Raw genomic sequence first — 26,015 nt, forward strand, 5'->3', positions numbered from 1 at the left:
CTGTCCCGGGGAAGGTGGGTGGGGGCGCTCTTCCTCCGGCCCGGTGGGGGTGGGGGCAACGCAGCTTGTCTCTAAAATGGCTTCTTCAGGCGCCCGAGTCTTGACTGGGCCGTGGGCGACTCACGTCCCTCTCCTTTCCCTATCTCCCTCCTTTTTTTTGCCGACCTGGCGCTGAGGAACTGGCTCAGCGCGGAGCTGAGCTCCGCTGTCTTAACCCTCACACGCTTCCTTCTCTCATCACGTCTCTCTGTCCCCATCCCCCTCCGTCGGGGTACGGGCCCTGAGCTCTGGTGCTGCGGGTTCGCCTCCATCCTGCTAGCGCAGGTTTTTTCTTTAAGAACAGGGCTTAGAGCGCTGCTGTAGCCCGGTATTTCTCCCTGCTTCTCTCATTTTCTTTCCTTCCCGTGATCCCGAGGCGTCCTGTTGTCCCGGCCCTCTGTTGTCTGCCGGGTCTAGGCTTCGGGGTCGTTGCCCTTCCCCGTCCCCTCTCTGCCTGCGGGCAGTGCCGGGCTCCCGGTCGTGGCTGGGAGAGCGCGGTCCCGCTCAGGGTAGTCGAGGCCTCCGCCCGCGTAAAAGAGGAGGGACTGGGTCCTTTTGTGAGAGGTGCGCTGCCTCTCCTGGCTGCTGGCCCGCAAACAGGATCTTCGGGCCAGGCTTCCTGAAGCCATCAGGGAGGTAGGGCCTTCGTTGTTAAACTGTTGGAACCCATTGATCACGCAGCTGAAGACTTTCTCTCAACAAGCTGCTGTGGTTTTGTAACCTTGTTAGGCCTGTTTCTTCTCTCTTCCCTCCGATTGCTGCGGTTTTTCATGTACACGTATGACTGGACCCTTCCATTTTCAATGGTTTTTTTTTTTTCTTAGTGGTGATCAGGGCAAGCAGGAATTAAAGCTGCTTGAAACAGGAATGAAATGTGTGCTTTGTCCTCCCTCCATCACTATTTACTCTTAATTTTGCAGAGATTTTTTTTTTTTTGGTTCACTCTTAAAGAGATGCTTTAGAGGAACACCTGAGCATCCTTTTGGTGACTTTCTCTGATGAACCAGTGGCAGCAGCTTTGCAGTTATATAACATTACTGCCTGGGGAGACAAGCAATGAAATTTTGGAAGAGCAGTGTCATATTCCAATAATTATTTTTACATGAATATTGGTACCCTTTTGTAGTGTTAGTAAAAAAACCCCCATATTCCCTAGGCTGAGAGTGCTGTACCTGGCTGTGCAGGCAGTGCTGCTGGTTCCTCGGGCGAGGTAAACAAAATGTGTTCTTGTGTTGATTGCTTGGACAAAGATGGCTATATAGCTAAGCTCTTTTCAGCTGAATAAACTAATCTCTGAAGGGTAAACCAACTAAGTCTGAGAAAGTTGAGCAATAGTATGCTTTGTTGTTAATTTTAAAAAAAAATTATTTCAATCTCCCATTTTACAGTAAGATATTTTTAAAAAATATTTTCTTGTCTGTATTCCCAGTGCGGTTTATTGTTAGGAAATACTTCTGTTACTTTCATCCATAGCACATTTGTTTTAGGTTCCTTGATGGATCTGTTGTTCATGTTACAAAGCTGATATAGCTGTGTGGTTTCAGTATTTCTGCATGCCTTCTTCCAAATGTAGAAGTAAAATAATGTTTTGAGAGTGTGTGAAGTCCAAAAAGTCCTACGTAGCAGTTTCTGTGACTGCTACTTCTTAGTTGGCTTGTTCTTTTTTTTGTGGTGGAAAATTTACCTGTTGGAAAGAGCTGCCGACTGTGTTGAGTCTTCATTTGGAAAACTTTTCTTTTCTCTCCCTAAAACTGGAATTTCTCAATCAATCTGGCATGTGGCAGTGTCTTGTCTACTGTTTTTTGGGGTTTTTTTTATAACTGAACATAATGGCAGGTACTTGATTCATTTATAGTTTTGTTTTTTTGTCTTACTAATGAAGAACATTTGTAAGCAGTTCTTTTTTCTTCAGTAATAACTTTTTTGTTGTTGATGCTACTAAAATAAATTATATTTCAGGCTGTAATATTTTATATTTCATTTTCACTGAAAGTGCTCACAGGCATAAAATTAAGCATGTGTAACTTCAGGGCTTTAGTGTTTAGTCTGCTATTCCCAATTGGATAGAACTGTATTATGCACTGAATGTCCTGGTGCTTCAGTCTGCTATATGCAGGCACGTGGAACTGAGAGAGTATGGCATAAGTTTTCAATGGGAGAAAGAACTGCAGAAGCTGGAAAAAAGTTTGTAAAGAACCTGCTTTCCAGGAAATTGCCACAAATAAGAACTCTGAGTACCCTTTCAGTTCTAAACCACCCCCACCCCCCTTCAGTTTAAATACTGAAGTGTGATGTGCTTTTAAAAAACTAAATGCTGAAGGAGTAAGGGAGTTTAAGTCCTTTTATATTCTATCCGTGTAGATGCATATTGTCCCAAAAGCACTTCAGTGAAAGTTCTTGCAAGTAGTGATGAAGTCTGATACCAAGATGAAGGTGCTTATTGATATGTATGAAGTTTTGTCTTAAAGAGATTAATTAGAAAGTGTTGTCCTGCTTTGCTACTTACTTTGTGAAGAAAAATGTTCATATAAATAATGATAATTCAGTTAAATTTTTTAATTTTCCCACAATATGATCAGGAATTTTACTTTTTTTAAAAAAAGCTTATTTTTAGTAGCATTAAGATACTGTCCATGTATGTACTTTGCCTCTAATTTATGATTTTAAAATCATAATATTAATTAATCTGAACAGGAAATTTAGAATAATCATGGAAATAACTTTCCAATGAGATTGCATAATTTGTGCTATTTAAAAACTTGCATTTCTAAAGTGTTGGGTAAAATCATTGCAGAGATTTTTTTATTCTTGAGCTCACTCATTTCTTTATTGACTTTTTTTTTAAAGCAAATGTTAATCAAATATGCTCAGACTAATTAACATCTGCTCTGTTTTTGTGTCATTTTTTTTCAACTTAAGCAAGTTCTGTATTAAGAATGTGGCTGGTTGAACAGAAGAAACACACCCCACCCCCCCACTCCCCAAGCAAGCATGGTGATTTAATGGAAAGAAATTGACAGAAGAATTAGAAATATAGTGGATGTGCTAGAACTAAGTTTATGGACATTAAGAAGAAAAAAAGGTTTTAAGTCGTGCTTCTTATCCATTGACTTGACTTCTGGAAAAGTCATAGGATTTTATCACCATTGAATGTTCTTTGTGAGCAGGTTAGACAAATGAGGCTTTTCTGTGTTTTATTGCTGTCAGATGACAGGCAATTCTTATTTCCTTTCATATTTGTTGTTTTTAATAACACATTGTTCATTTGGTGTGCATTCTGTGATGCAACTTTATTAAAATGTTTCCCAGAGCAGTGAGCAAGTCGGAGTCTGAACAAACCTGCACTTCAGAAGTGCCACTTGAAACTTTGATCAGTTATTTTTTTGAGCTTCTGATAATGTTTGATTTCTGTAGTCTTAGTAGTTTTCTACCAATATTAATGTGCCATTTGTCTAAATAGATAAACCTTTTTATCAGAACAAAGATAGAACTCCCATTTTAGAACTCCACATTGGTTGTCTTCCTTCATTCTAATGAGATGCCTCTTCCTGCTCTGTTCAGAATCTCACAGTGATCTCAGTCTAATAAAGCACTTGAAGAAATATATGATTTTGCATGTGAGCCATCTTGTTGAAGGAACTATGCATCGTTCATATGTATGCAAGCAGCTTTTGGATTAGCTTAACTGTAAATGTGTCTTGTATTTGCTTCATGAAGCTTGTGTGCAAAATACTTGATTTCATGTGTGTTCTAATGCTAGTTACCTAAATCTGATCAACTTTGAGATAATTTCTTTGGCAAAAAAAAAAAAAAAAATGTGGGGGGAAGTCTGTTTAGCTATTGCATTCAACCTGTCCTGTAGTGGCAATCTGCAACGTTTGTGGAAAGGAAGGCACATTGCTTTCCATACCTTTTGAAATACAGGCATGACAGTCTGCTTGTGCTCGGGAGTTCTGCATTCGCTTGGACAGTGCTGTGATCACTTTGTGGTTTCTAATGACCAGTGTGGGAAAGGAAACTTTTTCTGGAAGTCAGTTTTTTTTCTTAAGCTTAATAAATTCTAGATTGTTCTGGACCATGTCAGCTGGGAAGACTGCTCTTTTTGAAAACAAATTCCGTTTCCTATCTTCCATGTGTGATACAGGAGTGACTACAGAACCCTCCATGAAGAGGCATATTTTCATGCCTCAGTGAGAAGATTAACTTGTAATTTCAAAAAGTTTATTGCTGAAGCTTCCTCCTTTTTTTTTTTTTTTTTTTTAATCAGAAATCAGAGCAGTATCCTTGAGAAATGCATAAAGTTTGCTGATGTTGGTAACTTTTAAAATACACGTCTTCAAGATAGCACAACTTCTGAGTTGCTTTTTATACAGAAGCTTATTACGTATACTATTGAAATATTTATAGAAGAACAGCTAATTAAGGAATCAGTTTTATTTTTAGTATAGAGTGACAGAATATAGTATGAAGCAAAAATTATTTAACTTCTCTTGTGAGTTTCAGGGAAAGCTGGTAGATTCCTGTTAAAATGGTGGTTAAAATGTAATCTTGTCCTTTCTCATAAACGAGATGTCCCTAAACTGACAGTTTTATCCACTGAATGTAGGCTGCTGCTAAATTTGTTTCTTTTTTGACTGCTTATATTTTTCTGTCCCCTTATAAAGTTGGCTTTTTTTTTTTTAGGGTTTTTTTTTTTTTTTAGGTTTAGTTTGGGCAGGAGTTTTTAGCAGGATTTTTGTAAAGTCTGAACTATCATTTTGCTGGCTTAATGGTATTGCTAGACTACTTGTTGTCCTGTCCTTTTTTCTCCCCATGTGTATTTCTTCTTAACAACGTCAAATGAATTTCAACTGAAATTTCTGTGTGATTTAATGATTTTTTTTTTCCTTCCCATTTCACTTCCCGTGCTTTGCTATAGAAAGCCTAATTTAAGCTTACTCAGTTCTTTTTATTTAGCATCTCACTTTAAATTTTGATAGCCTTTCTGTCATACTCTGAAATGGTAAGGTGTGAGGTAAGGCATGACAGAAGTTCAGGACACAAGAGTGATGTAAAAGAAAGAACAATTTTGTCTTTTTTTTTTTCTCCTCATGTTTTTATCATACCCTCTCATGATAGGTGGAAACTGAAAGAATACTTCTTAAAGACTTTTGCAATTCTACTTTGCATAGAAGTGTTTCGAATGCTTTTAAAATAGTAATTATATTGGAAAGTAGCATTTCTTTTCAAGGATGCGAGGAAGATAAGCGGTAGATATAACTTGCATCAATTATATGGTTTAAGCAGTTGTACCAGTATGGATGAAATGCATTGACATGACTGACATCTTGGCTCAGCTGGATCACCTAAAGTTGTTGATAGTTTTTCAATGACTGAGTTTATGTGATCATGAGGTAATGCAGGGCGAAGATACCCTTTCCATACCACTTTGTTTCATGTTGTTCTTTCTGGGAAGAGAGAAGGTAGAAAGGATGAAAAATACTCTTCAGTGCTCTCTTTAAATGCTTCTAGCTGTGCATCTTCTTATTCAGAGAATCAATAACTGAAGCTGCAGTCTTTAGATTTTGTGTTTACCTACAATAATTTCTTTGGCTCCAAGTTTCACTTCTTGGTGAATCATTAATCCCATTTCCTGGTATGTGCTTGAGGAAGCCACCACATCTTATTCTGAGGAAGCACACTGTTATGATTGAGATTTTTAAAAATTATTTTAGGTGGGTTTTTTGGTGTGGTTTTTATTTGGGTTTTTTTAGGTTGGTGTTTTTTTGTTTTTGTTTTTGGTGGTGTTTTTTTTCTTTTTAGTTTTGCCCTGGGAAAAGTGTTATTGACAGATGTAGCATTTGTTTTGAAAGGGGAGTCTGATCTGAAGAATATTAGGAAGTTAGCTGACTATCTTCCTAGAGGCTGTAGTGACAGCAAATCTAGTTTGACATGGTCACAGTGAGTATCTGCCTATAAGTTTGTAAGGGTGAAAGTAGCAACTGGACAGTTGCATAATAAAGCAGAAGGCATTAAAATACATACTGTTTTATAAGATAGGTGTGGGATGAGAAGCTGAGTTTAAGAAATGCAGTCTGATCTGTGGCCCTTAAATTACTGAGGATCTTTAGAACAGAAAGATAAGAAAATGTTGAGGATCCAGAGAGAAATTTTAGTCTTTTCTCTCTTAAGCAGTATTTAAATTAATTTCTGTGATAACGATGGAGCTAAGATCAGAATGTATAGATTGCTTAAAGACTAGTACAGAATTGAGAGATTTTAATGCTTTGGATAATAGAGGTGTCTATTTTCTCTCATTAAATATGACGTACTAAGGAAGAATGTTAACTATTTAATTTTCTCATTCATGTTGCAGATTGGATGTAAATTGTTTATGCAGAACAATTGGGTCGGTCTGTGATATAGGCTAAGATATAGCTTGTTAGTTATTTCCTTATTTTAGGAAGTAGAGGAAGAAAATTCTTTAAAATCTCCCTTTGACTCCTTGAAGCTCTGAATCTCTTAATTCCTGCCTGTAGTCTTGCTGATATAAATCTTACTAGGTATTTTTTCAGTGTCATCCTTAAGTCCTTAAACTCTTGCAGATTATTGTGATTCCCTTAGTCTCTCCTTTTGAAGCACTGTAGGAGATATAACTAGGTGATCTATGTTGAATCAGAAGATGAGATGTAATTGCCTGCCAATGACAGACACAGTATGCAACTGCTAACAGGTAATCTCTCTTTAGCTGCAGTTTACATCTACAGTTACTTTGTTTGAGGAGGTTTGAAATGTGTAAGAACTTATGCTGTCACCTCTGTCACTCCAATTTTAAAGTTGTATGTTTGTGAGTGCAGCCCCTAAGGGGCTTAAACAGTTCCAAAAGGACTTGACCTACATGAAATGATGTAATATTTGCTTTTGGCAACATAATACAGATTTGTTGTCATAACTGATGCTATTAGAAACTCTTACGGGTGGTGTCATAAGATGCTTCAGTTGAATAGATAAGGACACTAAGCTAACTTTTACATTGTATGGGAGTGGTTGGGTCCTTGGTATTTTTGGCACATCCCAACACTTCTAGATTGTGCATTATCTGGTTTTTGGTGTGTGTTGGGTTTTTTTTTCTTTTTTCCCTCCCCCCCCTCCCCCAAGTTTCCAAAGTTGTTGTTGTTCAGGAATTGATCTTTCAAATGTAAAAAGTATGGACAACACAGTATCCTCATGAAGGAGTGACTGAGGAGCGTGAATTCTTTGTCTTTTTATTGAAGGATGTTTTCTAAATCTGTCACATTAAATGTTTTTCCATATTGCTGATCACTTTTACTAGGGAGGGAAGTGCAAATAATTCCCAGAGAAATCAGTAATTGTTGCAGGGGATGAAGTGTAAAGGGAGGAATTAAGGAGGCTATCAAACAACGAAGAGTACAAAGGTAGAGGCGAGGTGATTAAAAAGCATGTTAGTGGTTCTAAAAAGAAATGTATTTTTTTATAGTGAACAGTGGATTTCAAATGTAAAAATAAAAACAAAATTTGGTAATATTTAAGTGCACATACATACTTTTATTTTGGTGAAAGTCATGTAGCTAGATCAGCAGATAGCCAGCTTAATAAGGGTAACCTGTAACGCAGACCTGATTATATTGTCCATGTGTCACAGCCAAGCTTCGAATTTGGCCTTCATTGATAAGTTTGGCAGGCCTATCATCCCAATAGGTGACGTTCTCCATGTGTCCCTTGTCCTTTTTATTGAGGTAAAGGGGAAGGGTAGCGTAGCTGTAATACTTGTTAGTAAGGAGTCTCTCAGGTTCCATTTCTGGTGGATTTACTGTCTTGAAATGTGAGGACAGCATCCTTTGAAAAGAACTTCAGCCTATTTGTACTGAAGAATTTAACTGCAAAAGAAAATGCAAATCTGGACATAGGCAGAGTAAGAAATAAATTGAGGAAAAACATTGTGAGGATAGGCAGGAGGAGAAATTATTTGAATAAACATGAAATTTAATACTTATGGGAGGGGAACTTGCTATGCATTTTTTTATTAAGAATTTTGCACATTTTTTGTGAGGTTACAGATGTATATAGCATACTATTCTGTAGGGGTTTCTTATAGCTGAGCTCCCTAGAAATGCTGTACACTATAAAACATGAGGAAATCCTAACCTACTCTTTGTTTGCTTGTTTTCCTAGTTTTTCTCTTGTGTGCATTACCATGCAAGAAAAAAACCCTCCTGTCTTTACTTTTATTGGATTGCTTTGAACTGTACTATCATACATCTTGTTTTATATGGATTAAGTTGTATGCAAGGAAAACAGGATAACAATGAGGAAGAAAAAGTAGGAAGAAAATAATTTATGTTGCATATATCTATGTGCATGTATTATGTGAGTAAGTATGTGCATAGATAGGTTTGACTGGAAATCTTTGGCCATTCTGTTGAACTGCGAGTGTCCTAGTAATAATGTGTAGGAATAGAATTTGGGATATCGATACTGAGGAGTACATAGTTATTATTTTAGGGGGAAAACACAGTTATTGTTATCAATACTTTAATATATTTATGCTAATTAGTTTTTAGTGTATCTGTGTATCTTACAGAAAAAATCTGAAAGGGGAGGAGGGTAGCTTTGAAAATACAGTAAAACACTGAGAACTCAGTAAGCTTATTGTTAGAACATAGACACTTATACAGTTTTAAAGATTTTTTTTTTTAAAAGTTGTTTTATAAAATAGTGTCTTGCACTTTACCTGCTGGCTTTTCAATTTGGTAGATAACATCTGAACTCCAGCAGAGTTTTATAATCCCCACGTGCTTAAATATACTAAATGTTCTTTTTCCATTAAGGTTAATGTTCGTGAAGAAATTGAAGAGTTTTTTCCAAGAATGTGGAAGATAAATCAAGATAAAAGAAGGCTAATGAAAAGTATTAAAGATCAGAAAATTAAAATTGAATGGGGGAAAAAATTCCATTAAGGTAATGTTCGTGAAGAAATTGAAGAGTTTTTTCCAAGAATGTGGAAGATAAATCAAGATAAAAGAAGTATAATGAAAAGTATTAAAGATCAGAAAATTAAAATTGAATGGGGGAAAAAATTGAACAGAAGATTGGTCAGATAGAAGCACTTGAATATTTTTTTAAGGCTATAATGAATTGTTTGAATTGGGGAAGAATACACGAAGTATGAAAAATGAAAAACTCAATGAAGAATGAAGAAAAGTAGAAAGCAAGAGTGAAGTAGAATTAAAAGAATCTGGAAGAATGAATGGGTCCTAGGTTAAGTAAATGTATGGTTTATGTTCCAGTGTCTGTATGATCAAGTTGTAGATGAATTTGCATGATTACTTAGTTAATAGAGAATTGGTGATCTGGTTCAAGCAGGGACCTATTTGAGGAAAGCATACAATATTAACAGTGGGTTAGCAAAATGAAATTTGTTTTGGAGGGTATTGCCTAACCATTTGTTTTTCAGGAGCAATCAATATAATAGAATTACTGTACTTTAAATGTTAGGAGTTAGGCATTTATACAACCAATACCATTTTTAATACTGTCTTTTTTGTTAGGAGTCTCGCTCCCAGTCAAAATCTCCAGCTGGGAGTCCTGCTCGTGTAAAATCGGAGAGCAGGTCAGGATCTCGCAGTCCATCGAGGGCTTCCAAACATTCTGAATCGCACTCTAGGTCAAGATCAAAATCAAGGTATGTCCAGGACGTTATTCGTGTTAATTCAGTGTTACTGCTTATGCCTGTTCTTCTGGTACATTGATGAGATTTCTTCTCCCCTTGTTGTAAAAATTATAAACCTTCTGGGGTGTATTAACAGGGCTATGTTAATTTGCATGTTAGTGGTTATATAGGTGGACAAAGTTGGGGAAAGATTCCATGAGTAATAAAGCATGGGTATGACTAAAGAAAGTAATATAAATAGAAGAAGTAATGTAGAAACCACAACTAAAACTTGTAGGTTTATCTCTTCCAGAATAGAGAGAAGGGATTGCATCTCAATTCTGTAAAAGCTCCTGCCTCCTTCCCTGAAAATCTTCGGGGGGGGGAACTCTTGTGTGGACCTCTCCTTTAGGGGAAAAAAGTGAGAACTGCAGCAAAGGTAGTCTGGGTTAGATAAAAGGAGTAAGCTCTTGTAGCTGTTGGAAATGTTGGAAGACGCTACTTGGGGAAGCTCTTGACATTCCTTCATTGGAGGCTTTAAAAACAAAATCTAGGCTTTAAAAAACAAAATTCGAAAACTACGGCTTAAATTGGGTGTGGATAGCTTCTTGATTTATGGCAGCTCTAAGATTTAAATTCATTTTTTGATGCTGCACGTGTCCTTTTCTGCCCCAAGTGTGTGTGTGTGCAGAGGCAAAGTTTCATAGTTCTCAGTTCTGAGAGAGCTTGCTCAGAACAGAGGAGGAATGTCTGTCTTTTTTTCTCTAAATATGTCATACGCATTACCTGGCTTATACTACTGATCTTCTCTCTTCCCTTGTACCATCATACTGGTGAAAATGGGGAGAGCTACTGAATCCGTTCATCAATGGAGAGGGAAACCAGAAAACAGCATTTGTAGCTCTGGGGGGGAAGAGGAATTGCATAGTATCATGTTGTTCTTCCTCCCCAGTTCTTGGGAGAGATCAGTAATCCATCTTCCCTATTTATACACTTTATACTAGGGCAGCCAAAAAAAGAGTTACTGTGCTCTGAATTCCCAAAGTTCAGCCTAATGTTATAGCTTCTCTTCTTGCAACGTTTAGCCAGATAATTAACTACCCATTGTTAGGATATAATGCCCGTATGAAATCATGCAACTTTGATGGAATGATGCCTATTTAAAACTGAGCTTATCGTTGGCTAGATGTCTGCAAAGAAATGCTTGAGGAGTTAAGCAGGTTTTTTTTTTTTGTCTTGAATAATTTTCAAGCCTAGGTGAACTTCGTTTGTAGGTACTGCAGCACTGTAGTGCTGCTAGATCTTTCCATTTTTCAGCCACGACGGTATTTTACAGTGTGGCATATCTGGTTTCTGTATCATTGTGCAAGTGTTAGTTACGTGTGCAGCCAAGCTGATATAAGTTTAAACTTTGAACTTCCGAAAACTGTTGTGAATATAACCCACGTTGTATGCCAGAAGCGCTCTCACAAAGTTAAAAATGATGCTACCAAGTAGGTTATTGGAGATCCACGCAATCTTTAGATGTGCAAAGTAGAAGAAACTTAGCTATTTTAATTGTAGAGAGCCTCTAAAAAAAAAGATTTTTCTCTAGGAAATGTAAGGCTTACAATTGAATACTTCACGTGCATATAACCTAACTAAAAGCTTTCTCTTTGTTGAAGATCCAGGTCCAGAAGACATTCGCACAGACGTTACACTCGTTCCAGATCCCATTCCCATTCTCATTCCCATAGGAGACGTTCTCGAAGCAGATCGTACACGCCAGAATACCGTCGTCGAAGGAGCCGTAGTCATTCTCCAATGTCCAACAGGAGAAGGCACACTGGCAGCAGAGTATGTCATGTTCATCAAGGCTGAGTATCGACAAAACAATTGCTGCTTACATCAGTGTAGTCCAGGTTACCTGCAGGCTGAATTTGACCTGCTGTCTTGTCACTGGAGGATACGGGAATTTGGGGTGGGAGGGGGAAGCAATCTCTGTCCTTACAGCTGGGCACTTACTTCTTGGGCCTGCAACTGGCAGGGCAGTTGTAGAAATTCATTGAAAACCATACCATTGCAAGTCAGTATGTGCAGATAGGGTGACATCTGCTTCCATCTGCTCTAGAAGTTGAACCCTTCTGATTTTCTTTTTGTTACAGTTCCAAGTATATGTACTCTTCACAAAAACGAGACCTTTTCTGTGCGTGCTTGCAACCTGACAGTATTGATAAGATTGACTAGAGGAGCCAAAGAAGGAAATTCTCAAGTGTTTATTTGCTTATAACATACAGCATATTATGTTGAAGGTTGCTTGTGATTTTATACCTCTGAGTAATTAATTTGATTTAACTTTAAGAAATAAACCCATGTGTTATTAGCTAATGTGTAAATCTTAATAGACTAGAAAAATTTACAGTTATGAAAAGGATCAGTAAGCCTCTCAAATTGTAATGAGAAGTATCTTTGTATGGACAGGAGGAAGTATAGGTACACCAACCAAGATCTAAGATGTTAATCTTACATCATTCTGAGAGATGGCCTTCTTTATAATCCGTTTCAGTGCCTTAGCTTCTGGTTCCACGTCACTTCAGGCTGATCTAAATGAGTGCTGTTACACACAGGCGTGCCTCTTCCTTGGTCAGGGCTGTGGTACTTTTCTGATCCTTTTAGCTTTAATCTGGGTTAGTTTCTCCAACTTTTTTACTAATCCTGTCAAAAGGAGTATAGGTTTTTTGCAGGTTTACCTTGGTGAAGCAGCTCACCAGGACCAGATAATACCAATGTGAGGGAGAAGACAAGAGTGTGTGGAAAAGGGCAAGACTACAGCAGTGCTGATGTACAGTGGCTTAAGCTGTTGTGAAGCAACGTTCATGGTTACACTTTTTGTGGATTGTTGCCAGTGTGTAATCATGATGTAGTCAATATGAATCTAATGTCTTGAAAAATTGGCAGGAATAACTGAACTTCAAAAGGGCTAGCAGATTTCCTGGTGAAAGATGAATGAATCCACTTTACTACTTTAGGAAATATTAGAATATTTTGCTCTGTGAAGAAGTCTTTTTGCCTTGAAAATGACTCTGTGAAACACGAAACTTGTTTTCACAGTGAATTTCACATTAATTCTAAGGAGTAGTTTTAGTAGTGTCAAAACGAAACTCAAATCAACTCAACCAGATTTGAATCCCCTGAATAGCGAGGTCCTAAAGACACCAGGAAAATTGGTAGCAATTTTGCCACTTCTGATCTTGTGGAGAGATCTTGCGTACTGTGTTGATGGGAGGCAGTACAAAAACCTAATATAAAAGCTGTCTTTTAGTCCTCCGCAGTCAGTTTAGTCCTTCCAGTGGTGATGTAACTGTCACTTGTCGCTTAGGGTGTGCAGACTGATTCTCGGTACTTCTCTTGCCTCAGAAAAAGTAATGGGGTTTAAGTATAAGCGGGCTGTAAAAAAAGGACAATACTGATATGTACTGTGTGGAGGGACTTGTCCAAACAATGATTTAAAAGACTGAGAGATCTCGTTAGACTCACAAGAGTTTTGGTAATAAAAGGAGTATAGCTGTTAATGCTACTGAATTACCAGATAGATTGAAATATGGAGTAAAAAAGAAACTTAAACCTGTATAATTAAAACTTTCAAATGACAAACTGCCAGTTGTTGTTGTGCTCTTCAGCTGTAATAAGGTGTTGTAGAAGATTCATATCTTAAAACAAAAGTTTGAATTTTGACAAATGGAAAGAAAGAAACTTCAAATATGTGAGTAGTTTGGGCATCTTATTTTCACAATGGATTCCTGAACAAAAGCTCTGAAAAGAACACAACAGAAGATCTAAACCTGTTTATTCTTTGAATCAGGCTGAAAAGCAAGCTCTGAGGCATGAATTACTGTGCATCAGTGGCTTTGAAAATCTGAAACTGAAATACAAATTTCAACAGTGTCAACTTCCAGTTATTATTGTAGAAGAAACATTAAATCCCTATGCCTGTTGCTGCTGTTTTGAATTGCAGCATCTAGTATAACAGGTGCCAGAAGCTTAACTGAAAAACCCGTTAATTTTGGTTAAAATAATTCTTACAGTGGAATTGACATTAGATGAACTCTCTGGCATGTAGAGAAACTTTTAATCTAAGAGAAATTGTATCTTGTACAATTTCGTATTTAACTTCCTTTAGTCGAAGTGAAAGGTATTAAGTAGATCTGTATTCCACATCATGTTAAAGAATTAAGAGTCTTGCTCTGGAAAAGTGTGCGTGCTTTTGGATTACAGTTTCACAGAACTGGCCTTCAACACTTGTTACTATCTAGATGAAAGAAGCAAGTGATTTTCATCTAGTTTACAAGTGGAAAGAGATAAACATTCAAATGTAGATACTGACTTTCAGTATAGTTGGATAGGAAATGTTGAGGGGGGAGGAAGTTTGGTGAAGCTAAATTATAGTTCAACTGTCCATTCTTAGGAGCTCAAATGCGTTTAGTGTGTGCAACTGGAGGCAGCGTGCACTCTTCAGTATCAGTGGTGACTGTACAGAAAGGCTGAAGGTGGGAGTTCAGGCTGGCTGACCTGTTCTTAGTGCAGACTTGTATGTCATGTCTGCAGCTTGTTGGTGATTCGAGTGTGAAATACTGATAAAATAGGTTCCTGTTATTCTATAGCTTTTCTGTAATCAGAATGCTTAATTTTTATCGACTCAGTTTCTCACCACCATGAGAAATTAATCTTTGTCTTTTTTCTAAAATAAAAATCATGAAAGTAGTTGCTTTTTGAAAATATCTTAGAATGATAACTGTTGAAGTGTTAAGCTTTGTAATAAACTATGCTTAGTTTTCCTCAGATTAAAATTTTTTAATAATTGAGAAATTTTAATATGAGAATGTATGACTTGTTTTTTATACACTTAATTGGAGTTGAACGTTTGTCTTACCAGGCTAATCCAGATCCTAATACGTGTCTTGGAGTGTTTGGTCTCAGTTTGTATACTACTGAGAGAGATTTGCGTGAAGTCTTTTCCCGTTACGGACCTTTGACTGGTGTCAATGTGGTTTATGATCAACGGACTGGACGATCAAGAGGATTTGCTTTCGTTTATTTTGAGAGAATTGATGATTCTAAAGAGGTAAATTCATGCTTTACTACTTTCAGCAGGTCTGGTCTTTGTGCATTGTCTTCATGAATATCTGTGTAAAAAAAGAAATCCACAATTTTTGAGTGTGTATTCAATAGCAGGTTCTCACAGTGAGATTAATTTAAAATATTTTGTTCAAACAACATGGCACTTTCAAACAGATGAAGCATTTTAGTTCAGTGTTCAGAAGCTTGGACAAATTTTGAGCATGAGCTGTCTGTGTTTAATCACTAATGAGCATTGTGCTTTGATTTTAGTCTGTTACTTCAAAATGAAAGTAAATCTTTAGACAGACATAGAAGTCTCCTAGTATTTTTTAAATACTTTGAAAGTTAACTTTTCAAAGTAATTTTCTGTATCTATCAAAATTCTGATGATGCTATTTGCTTTCCATTTTCTTCTCTAAAAGCATGTCATTGTGCATTTGAAAAATAGTGTGGTTTGTCTTGATTTGTGCCTTGGTCAGTGACTTTGCTAGTTACACGGATAGCTGTTTACAGCTGGACTGAGTTGTTAGTATAATTGATCTGTAAGGAAAGAATCAAAGAATATGAACAGCAGCCTGTATTATGGTTCACCACAATAAGCAGTACTTTTTTTACCTGTGTAAGGATACTGTGAGCTTAACTACATTTACTGAAATTTGTAGATGAAATTGCTATTAAAAGTAAAAACACATTTTTTTTTTTTTTTTTTTTTTTAATTTTTCTTTAAGCTTTCACTGTGGGATTATCTTTCTTTTGGGCAAACTGAGTCACAGATTTCAAGGATCTTGTTTATGGATTAATAGTCTTGGACAGATGTTTCAGATTTGCTGTTTGATTCTGTTTGCATTTGATAAGTATATTCATAATGCTTGGATATGACTCTTCTCACTTAGCGTTGAAGGGAGGGAGGGTGACTGCTGTGGAACCTGCTGTCAGTAGCTGAAAAATGAACACTGATGCTAGTTGATATTTTAATGAAAAAAATGTTTTGTGGATGACTTGGTTGAACTAGACTCAGTTCTGATCTTTGACTGATTTCTGGAATGATCCAACAGAGAATCAGTTTATGGGAACAGTAGGGTTTGTAGATGTATATATGTGTGATTGTTGCACATTACAGGGGTAAGTAAAAGGACAGAAAACTTCCTTTAGTGTCCCTTCTGTGTTTTCCCGCTACCACTCGGACACGTTAAGAGAGGAGTTAATGGGGTGGATAGCTGTATATCCACCTTTAATGGCCTACTCTCTTCTAACTTTTAGCCTTGTATTTCTTTGCACTCTGAGTTCAGTGGGATTTTGAAAATGTGACTGTGTTGTAGAACACTTAACGTCCAAAATACTTGCACAATATTTCTTGTCACGTTCATGTGCCAGTCTTGTCTATTTTACAACTTTATATGTCTTTAGAATTAAGGTTTTTTCCTAGTTGCCATGCGCAATGGTCATGCATGACACAATGCATTTCTTAAAATGTTCCGTGTAAATAGCATGAAGTAATTTGTTTAGTATAAAGCTGTTTTGGCAGATACTGCAAAACTGGAATGCAAAGAAAAAAAAAAGGGATATTACTTGCAGTCATAAATACAGAAATAAAGATGAGCACCTTAAGCAGGAACTGAAATAATTGGAATGTAATTAGACCCACTTTTTTTTCTCCCCAGCGGGCTAGCGCATGAAGAGCGGGAAAGGATGCAAAACCTCCCAACGCTTGGAATTTACATAACTGAAGTACTTTGGCAAAAAGGACAGGAGGAAAAACTTGTTTATTTGACTTACTTCATGGGCCTTGAGTACAGATTTGAAGATGGCAATAAGTGGCAGCTAGTGTAGATAAAGGCGATATAGCTATAGGTGTGAAACTCTGTGACAGGCCTTGTAGGAGAACACTGAAGGACACAAAGTAATTCTCTGTGTGGAAGATAGATCAAATCTGAAAAGTTGCGTATGCATAAAAGCAATGACACTTGAATTACTTTTGTTCTGAGTAAATACCTTTCCTCTTAAAACCAAAAAACCCCAAACAAAAACCCAAAACCCCCAACACCCTTAGCATCTGAATAAAGATAATATAAAACTCCAGATGAGATGATGGACTAAATTCCAGCCCTTTTAAAGCAGTCCTAGATGGATTAAATATGTGTAGAACTCTACAAAAAAATGAGGATTTCCCATCATCTTCACTATTGTCCCTCTAAGAGAGGTAAAACGGGGAAGCCTCTCAGGTGACATGCTCTCAAACGCTGTTAATATTAAAATTTGACACCAAATGAATTGTGAGTAGTTACGTTTAAACTTTCATAACTTGGTTTAAGATAGGTCAGCATCAGTATTGTGTGGATTCTGTTGCAACTGAAATCCCTCAGGATCTTTGTTGTCACTGGTTACCACTCTTACAAATTGGATCAGTTATTGAGCTGGTTAAAATGTTGCTATGTGTCAAGATTCTGAAACCAAGCGATGCAATGTTTCTAGTTCCATACAGTGGTAAAGACATTTTAAATTGTCAACTAGCTCGATGTTGTGGAAATCCATAAACAATGTAAAATAGTGTTTCTTAAAGGTGATACTTAGAAGTGTCCTAAAAACATCAAAGGGGCAGTAGTAAAGTTTATTTTCACTTAAGCTATTTTAGACTTTCAGAACTTGTTTGATTATGACGCCGTAGCAGCCTTGTCGTTAGCTGTTTATGATCATCTTGGTTGTAAAGAGGAGCAGAGATTTAGCTTTTGATAACTACTAGGTAGAGCAGCTGTCAGAGTATCATAGTAGCTTCAGTCATTCCACCATAACAGGATTGGGAAAGAAGTGTTGGATGCATGTATCCATTCTAAAGGAGATTTGTTGCGGAATCTCTTCTACTCTGTTTGAGACTACCGAGATTGAGATGAAACTTTATGGTCTGGCAGAAGGTTCCTTTTGTATCAGATGTCTTTTATTGCAATGGTCTAGTGTTTGCAAGATAGCACTTGACTAGATTGTTACGTTCTGACCCATATTGAAGATGCTCGCAGACACTGTCTTTAGTTCAAAGTGTGATAGCAGACAGTAAATGTTGAGGATTGATGGTTGGTTGTCCAGAAAACCTGAGGTTTTGCTGTGCTAATGTTCTTTTCGGTGTGCTTGTTCAAAGCCTATTTGAAAAGCTTATGTTCTTACGTACTTTCTTCTAGAAGAAAGGATATTCTGTCTTATGGGTGTTGAAGTGGTTTTCATTTTTTGTGAAGTAATGTTGTTTTTCTTAAAAAAAAAAAAAAAAAAAAAAAAATCCGCCCCTTTTCTAAGTAATATTTGGTATTGCTTTTTTGCCTTGTGTGTTGCAGTGTCTTATGTTGGCCACCCTTCTGCTAAGTCTTCAGAACCACATGTGCAACATTATGCAAAGGGCAAGATCTGTAAACATCTGTTGAAGACCTGTTTCTCAAGATTGGCTTTCATTCTTATATAGTTCTCAGTATTGGCAATGCTGGCACTGAGCCCATGTTGTAATGTTGCAGTTTTGCAACGTTTTTGCTAGATTATAGAGGATATTCACCTCTGTGTGCCCATCACATTAGGATTTTCTTCCTGTGTTTAGAGGAACACAAACTTTTATACTTAAAGGGGGCTTATAAAAAAGATGGCGGCAGACTTTTTAGCAGGGCCTGGTGCGACAGGACAAGGGGGGACGGCTTTAAACTAAAGGGGGGTAAATTTACACTAGACCCAAGGAAGAGATTTTTTACGCTGAGGGTGGTGAAACACTGGCACAGGTTGCCCAGAGAGGTGGTGGATGCCCCATCCCTGGAAACATTCAAGGTCAGGTTGGATGGGGCTCTGAGCAACCTGATCTAGTTGAAGATGTCCCTAACAGTGGGGTTGGACTAGATGACCTTTAGAGGTCCCTTCCAATCCAAACTATGATTCTATGTACTAGATGAGAAAGAAGGAAAAAAAAAAAAAAGTGTGTGTGTGATTATCTCAGGGTTAACAATAAATTGAGAGGATTATAATTAAAAAGTGCTGGCTGTTCTAGGGAAGTGATTCTTACTACAGTTACCAGGGATTCCATATGCCACTATCCAGCTTTTCAGTAACTCAGAATATGAAGTATTAGTTGTTGTTTAAACTGAGGCTACTGTGAGTGTACTATGTGTCTGTAGCAAGAACTCATCTGAGAAGCATTAGCTACAGCAGCTGTTGGCAATAAGGAATTTTCTGTTTTCTAATGCTAATTACATGCTCTTTACAGTTTTGACCATCTTTCAGAACCGTTTCTGAAGTAGTGTTCATTAGTGATCAAGACAAACTTTATACCGACAAACTGAACTATTAACATAATTCAGTTGCCAAAGACCGGAATAATAACAGGGTTTTATCATTTTAATTTGCAAGACATTTAATCTGTGGTGCAAGCAGAGCAGCTTAGAAGCATCATTATTGACCAAAACTTCTCCCATAGCTTGTTGAAGAAATGCTTTAAGTGTTGTTTGTGGTGTCAGAAGGGACCCTTGATATACCAGAAAAGAACACAAGAAGGTCTCAAATGTTTGGAATGACAAGTTACAGACTTCTGGAGACTCTGAAATACCATGAAATTGCTAATACTTGCAGAAACATACCCAGTTACTCACTCTGGTTCTCTAAAATCCTGCATTTCTTGACTCTGAAACTCTTTAAAGTATGCTTTAAAGACAATACATGTAATCAATAGATGTTTAAGCTCAGAAAATTACATATTAAAAAGTTTTAAAATATTAGAATATTGTCAATGTAAAACAACCTCAAACTAGAGAATATAAATTGACTCTTGTTCAAAGGTGAAATGGACACTTGAATTCAACTTGGCAAACTGCAGTAAGTGTAAAAAGCTGGGTTTCTTAATTTCCTTTTTTCATCCCATGAGATTTTTTTTTTCCAGAATGTCCTTTCAGATGTCCTCATTAAATCCAGACCTGAACTAGTGATATCAGTATACTGGGGGGAGAAAAGCTAATCTGTTATGTTTGTTCATCCCATGCTGTACCTCTCATACAGTGGAGATGATGTTTTTATTGGTGGCTTTAAATACAATATGGGAAGGACTTCAGGTAAAAAACAAACAAACAAGAAACCCCCAAAAAACCACAGCAAACAAAAAAAGACAGTATCTCATATAGTTTTTTTTAATAATGAAAATACATTTTCAGAATGAATCCCAGCATGAATTGCTCATGTTTGACTATTCAAGTGTATTCAGTCTGTACGTCACTAACTTTGTAGTGATGTCACATTGCTGAAGTAATTCAAAGCAGTTAGATGCAGTTGAAGTGAAGGCTTGATGATCTTTTGTACAATACAAAAGGTATCTTGAACTCCATGGTTGAAATGTAAGGTGACTGTGACATCAGCTCTGCCAAGTCAAGTTCTCTTCCTCCCTTCTCCCCCCTTCCTCCCCACACACTTCCCCCAGTGACCACAGTGCAGGTTGCAGAAATTTCCCACATCATTTCCTTGTCCAGGCTGCTCTTTGTGGCATTATCCAGACTGAAAGATTATTTAATTTCTTTCAGTGAATTCTTGATTGCTTAACTAATGAGTCACCTGTGTAAGTTTGTGCATATAATTAAAACTTCAGTGTTTCCAAACTTGTTTTACTCTACCTAAATGCTAATACATGTAGAAAACACCACATACTGTAATGAATATCAAATGAAATTGAAATCTGTTAAATTTAATGTTTTCTAACTGTTTTGAGCCTCTGGAGGCCATGATCCTGTAGTTCAGGAACTGCTCATTTTGTCAAACTAACACCTTACAGATAATAATTTGAAGGAGTTTTGTTAGTATGGATAGACTGCCGTAGGTTTAAAACGGTAATCTAAGATTGAATTATTACCCGTGCCATTCCCAATCCTCTTTCTCTGTTTTCTGACTGCAAACATATAGATGTGTATTCTGGCCTACAAAGTCAATTTTTCCTTAGAATTTGCAACCAAAACTAATAGTACATGTTAATGGGAATCCTGTTCACTTGCTTGCTTACTGTCGTCTTGTGAAAGCCATGCAAGTCTTTTCACAACATTCAGATATTTGGAAGAAAGTTCAGGTTGAAATAAAAATGGACTGTTGACAGTTAAAGGCTCCTAAGAGGGTATTGTGTATCTTAAACCCAAATATAATTTATTTCTCTTCAAAATGTTTCATTTGATGGTCTGGAAAACACACTTCTATCTTTTATACAGTATTTGAGAATGTCTTATGCATTGTTAGAGCAAATGTGCAAACTTTTTCCCTTTGGCATTTGAATGTTCTTAACACAGCCTTCATGCATACCCAAAAACAGCAAGAAAAGCAAACTGGAATTTGTTTTGAATATGACATGCTAGTCTAATAAAATTGTAAAATCCAACATTTGATTATAAACTGTTTTAACTTTAAAGAAAACACAAAAATGTCAGTAATTAGAATCACCGATATGTTTTTACAGCCTTTGTACAAAATAAATACTGTTGTATCACTTGTCTGAAACCAGGTTTTCAAGTAGGGCTTTTGGTCATACTGCAGCAGTCGTTAGCTAATAATGTCAACTTAAGTACTTTGTTTCAAAGACTTGAGATGTGCACATTAAGAATGATGCAGAGAATTTGAAAACATCTTTGGAAGGAATTTCCAGTTGCTAATGACTGAATGTGAGTGATACATGCTGTCAGTTATTGTTGGATTCATAATGGCTTATTGTAGGTTTCAGCTTTTCTGTATTTGGGGGATGCAGTCAGAACTGTAAAAGGCTTTGTTAGGTCTGTATATCTAGTAAAGATTATTTTACATTTTCTAGTTGGCAGTTATTGCTGACAGCTGTTGAAAGCTAAGAAAACTAAAGTTTTAATATTGGGTAGGTCATTAGACATTGTGACCAGGGTGTTGGAGTTTCATGCAGCCTGGTAACTATGAACTCTAATCTTTATCCACTGAAATGTAACACATTTCTTGGTACTTCCAAAACCAACAATCAAGTCTCAAAATTAACTCTTCATCTGTCTTGCTGCTATGTTGCTCTTCTCTGTACTGCTCCCTATGTCAAAGAACTTTTCCTCTTAAAGAGGTGTTTGTTCTTCTAACTAAGGCGCATGTGCCGGATGTTCTGGATTTGAGGTGGCTTCTTGTCAGCTAAGCTTATTACTCTGCAAGTTGTTGATCGGACATAAAAATGCCATGAAGCAGAAAATTCCTTACCTTTCAAGATAACTTGCATATTGCTGCATTTCCAGAATGCTTTTCATCACGAAGCTAATTTTTCAGCCAGCTATTTGCAGCCTTCATTTTTAGGTTTGTGCACACATACCTAGGATGTGTGCATGGATTTATTTTAATTTAGATCATCCTTGTGGAACAGGATGTTAAACAAAAAAAAAGTCTCAAGGCTAGGAAACTAAAGCTGATGTTTTATTCACAAAACATACTTTAGTGTATGTTGAAAGACTTGAAATGCTCTTTGGCTCTGCCTTGCAGTTAGGTAAATGTAGTTTTATTTTTGTATGGGAACAGAACTCACTAGGTGGCGATATAGTATAGCTATAAACAGCATTATTAAAACACAAACTAAGTGTAGTTAAATAGGTTAGTGATAATTCAGTCACTTCCAATTTGGGGACATCACAGTTAAATCATGTGGGTGTCAGGTTTTTGTTTCCTCCTCTATAACTTGTATGTTAATTCAATAAGGTTCTTGTTAGTGAGCTGCAAAAAGTTACGTTTCTGAATAGTTGCTTGTTTCATTATTTTAAAAAAGAAAAAAATGCTCTGTTTAGAGGCACCTTCATGTTTTGAGGTTGTGTATTGTTCCTCACAGTTAAATAATAACAAAGTGGTTGTGTTCTTTAACTCAAGTTTGTAACAGTGTCTCTTCTCCACACATGAAAAATGAAAATAATGTATGTTGGGCTAAGTGCTGTGCTTAGTGTCGTGAATTGTGGTGTGTACTAGTGTTTCAGAGATCCTGGAGTAGCTGATGAAAGGATCAAAAAAAATTTGCTTTGCAAATTTTAATAGCTTTGAAGTGCAGCATTAACTGTTTGTTAAATTCTTAAGGTTGTGGGTGTTGGTTTTTTTGGTGTTTTTTTTTTTAAGTTAGTGTTGCATGAATAAAATTCTCAGAAGTACAGTGTGCTTCTTTGAAAAACTATTTTCACGATTTTGAGTTTGTGAAAGGCCATTGTATTGATTCTCAAAGACTGTAGAAACAGGGGCTAGAACACCCAGTGCGTGTGTGTGCACGGGCTGCGGGCGGGTCTGAAGGCACAGGCTTCTCAAGCGCAGACCCTTATGTGTATTGCTTTAGCGAGCTGCTATTGTGAGAGTGAGTGGGGAGGAAGGTTGTAATTAGGTATCCATGTAGGCTGAACCCGCCATTTTACTAAGCTCTGCTGGAGTGGGTCCTTGTAAGGGAGATGGCAGGAGGCTGGGAGAGCATGAAATGGCAGCCGACTAGCAGTAATCCGGCCATATGCACCCTACAGGAAGCCACTGTTTTGCACAGCTTTTGAATCCGCCCATCCCCTCTGGGTCAGAAACGGCGGTAGGAAAGATGCAGTTTTCAGAAAAAGCTGTTTTGACTTCCAGTTTACCTTTCTGATGGGTAGAAGACAAAGTCTAGGGAAAGTGACTGTGTTAGTGATTAGCACCGTGCTCTCTTAAGAAGGGATTGCGTGTCACGTTACTCCGGCACCCCAGTGCAGTCCTGTAACACTGCCGGCAAACGGGCCAGGGGACAGAGATGAGCCATTCGCCACAGTGGGGCACTAGTAACCAGTCTAAATAAAACAAGTTCAGGGCTTGTGTTTTCTGATGGAAAATAATGTGTTTTGTACATAGCCTTCCATAGTTACCAGTAGGTTGCAGGTTTCACATCCCTGTTCTTGTTTCTCCTGCAGGCAATGGAGCATGCAAACGGTATGGAGCTGGATGGCAGGAGAATTCGGGTGGATTACTCAATCACCAAGAGAGCACATACGCCCACCCCAGGCATCTACATGGGCAGGCCAACACAGTAAGGAGCTCACTCATTTCCTGTAATGGGACTAAAATGGATTTAAAGTGAATGTTTGGAGTCTGGTTGAAGCAATAGAGCTACAGATACTTCTTTGAAATTTTAGTTATGCCAATTGTATTTTATCACAAAACTATTAATGTAAAGAATGCGTTACTGTGGTTCGCATATACTATTAAATCCTACTATAGCTTACTGTATCTTTATTTATTAAAAGAATACTGAAGGAGTTATTTTAAAAAAATACATATCCAGCATGGTCAGTTAATGCACCCTTAGCTTATTGAAATACTAAGGTGCCCATTTGCCTTTGATTTTGATGGGAATTAGGCTCAAATCCCTGGTGGGTTTTCTGGGTTTTTTTGAAGGTGTTTTTCCTTAAATGTTTCACTGTTAGATTGTTTCATGGCATAGTCTTGAGTGTTTGATTTACAAGAACACTTAAAAAAAGCTTTTAAATAATTTAAATCAAGATGAAGAGTAGATCTCTAAAGTAATTTTTTTTTGCTTTTTTCCCCCTAATAGCAGTGGAGGAGGTGGTGGCGGTGGAGCAGGTCGTCGCCGTGACTCATATTATGATAGGGGGTATGACAGAGGATATGACAGATATGAAGAATATGACTACAGATACAGGTACCTAATTTTTATTTTATTTCTGTAGGAACAGTGGATTTGTTGGAAAAACTGAAAAGTTAGGTGACAAAAAAATGTTACTGCGTTTGTAGCAAGATTCTGCATACATGCTTGCTACGTGTTAGAGCCTCATTACATTAGGTTTTGTGGGATTAAAGTAGTCTTCAGTGTTTATGTAACTTGGTTATACAGTAAACAGTTGGGCAAGGGGTTAGTTTTGCTATCTGAAGGAGGTGGAGCATGTGCCCTACGAATCTAGTGGACAGATAGAAAGGGAACTCATTTTTCCATGCTGTATATAGAACCAGGGACAGCTGATACATAGTGCTGTTTAAAAAGGGCTTTAGATGGGATTTTTAATGCTTGACGTTTCATAACCATCTCACTGTTTTGAACGTTATCTAGTTTCAGAGAATCTTGTTCAACAAGAATTGTAGGCATCTGGAAAAGCACTTCATGTGTTTGCAAGGGTAGTGAGTTTATTAAATTCTTTGTCTGGGAATATCTTACAGTTTTAAACACATCAAATAGAGAAATATAAAAGCATTTGTTAAGTAACTGTAAGCCACAGCCAAATAAAGCTGAAATCATTCATACAGGCCAAGTCTTTCAGTGCTAAGGAAATGGTTCTGTTCTGTAGAAGTGATGTGAATAAGGCTGCTTTCATAACGGATGTTGTTGAGTTTCTCTTTTAATTTCCTTTAAAGGAGACGATCACCATCGCCTTATTATAGTCGGTACCGATCACGATCAAGATCCCGTTCCTATAGTCCAAGTAAGTAAATACAAGTGAATAAATAGAATCTGGCTGGCTTAAACCTTGCTGTTACCAGTATTAATTAATTAAAGGAAATTCTGAATGTGAAAGCAAAAAAGCTGTGCACATTAAAGCTGAGATGGGGGGTGTGTGTGTATACTAACTGTATAAAGAGTTAGTTTATAGTAATTGTGTTGTCTCTTTTTCTCCCCCCCACCAGGGCGCTACTGAAGATCAGAAGAGTTACAGTTGAGGACATGATTTTTAAATACAAAGTTCAGATCTTAGCTTCCCTACTGCTTTCCCTCCCATCTTCCCTTCCTTGTTCTCCATCCAGCTCTTTTACAAATCTTTGGTTCATTTAGAATATACATATTTTTCAGTTGAAGTATTCCTGTTTTCCATCCCTCCTTATTGTAATACTCTTAAATATTGTAATTGTTGTAGTTTTTGTGTAGTAAAACATCTTAAGCAAAATGAAATAGCAACCCAAAGTGCTGATACATTTTGGAAGTCATTCCTATTTTGTTTTTAAAACAATTGGACTCCTTGCTAATCAGAAGAGAGCATTGATATTTTTAAAGCTTGCATGTCATATGTAATATACACACTCAGATACTTTAATATAAACCTGCATTTCCAAGTAACTTGTTAATCTTTCTGTTAAAATGTTTACCTATTACTTTGATAAGTAACAACTTTGAGCCTTTTCTGTAATGACAAATTTACTTAGATAGTCATGAACCAGAGGATGTTTGGTTGTTTTTGGTTGTGTTTTTTTTTTTTTTTTCAGGTAGTTGCTCTGAGTGTAGACTATTTGAGCTAGAGCAGTTTGG

General features: G+C 37.1%; 1 protein-coding gene across 4 annotated transcripts; it reads left to right on the forward strand.

Moving 5' to 3' along the window:
- Window positions 1-89: 89 nt before the first annotated feature.
- TRA2A (transformer 2 alpha homolog) lies at window positions 90-26,015 on the forward strand. Of its 4 annotated transcripts, none has more exons than XM_019472793.1 (9): window positions 90-3,206; window positions 8,868-8,946; window positions 9,588-9,721; window positions 11,353-11,524; window positions 14,601-14,789; window positions 23,674-23,789; window positions 24,315-24,422; window positions 25,130-25,197; window positions 25,400-26,015. In XM_019472793.1, exons 4-9 carry the CDS (start codon window positions 11,492-11,494, stop codon window positions 25,408-25,410), a joined length of 525 nt encoding a protein of 174 aa, XP_019328338.1. In that variant the 5' UTR covers window positions 90-3,206; window positions 8,868-8,946; window positions 9,588-9,721; window positions 11,353-11,491; the 3' UTR covers window positions 25,411-26,015. The 4 variants fall into 4 exon arrangements, with proteins under 4 accessions (XP_019328338.1, XP_019328337.1, XP_019328336.1 ...); XM_019472792.1 differs by lacking the exon at window positions 90-3,206 and adding an exon at window positions 3,965-6,751; XM_019472791.1 differs by lacking the exon at window positions 90-3,206 and having other exon boundaries at window positions 3,965-8,946.

This window comes from Aptenodytes forsteri, unplaced genomic scaffold (assembly GCF_000699145.1).
Source record: "Aptenodytes forsteri isolate BGI_AS27 unplaced genomic scaffold, ASM69914v1 Scaffold164, whole genome shotgun sequence".
In the NCBI taxonomy this organism is placed as follows: domain Eukaryota; kingdom Metazoa; phylum Chordata; class Aves; order Sphenisciformes; family Spheniscidae; genus Aptenodytes; species Aptenodytes forsteri.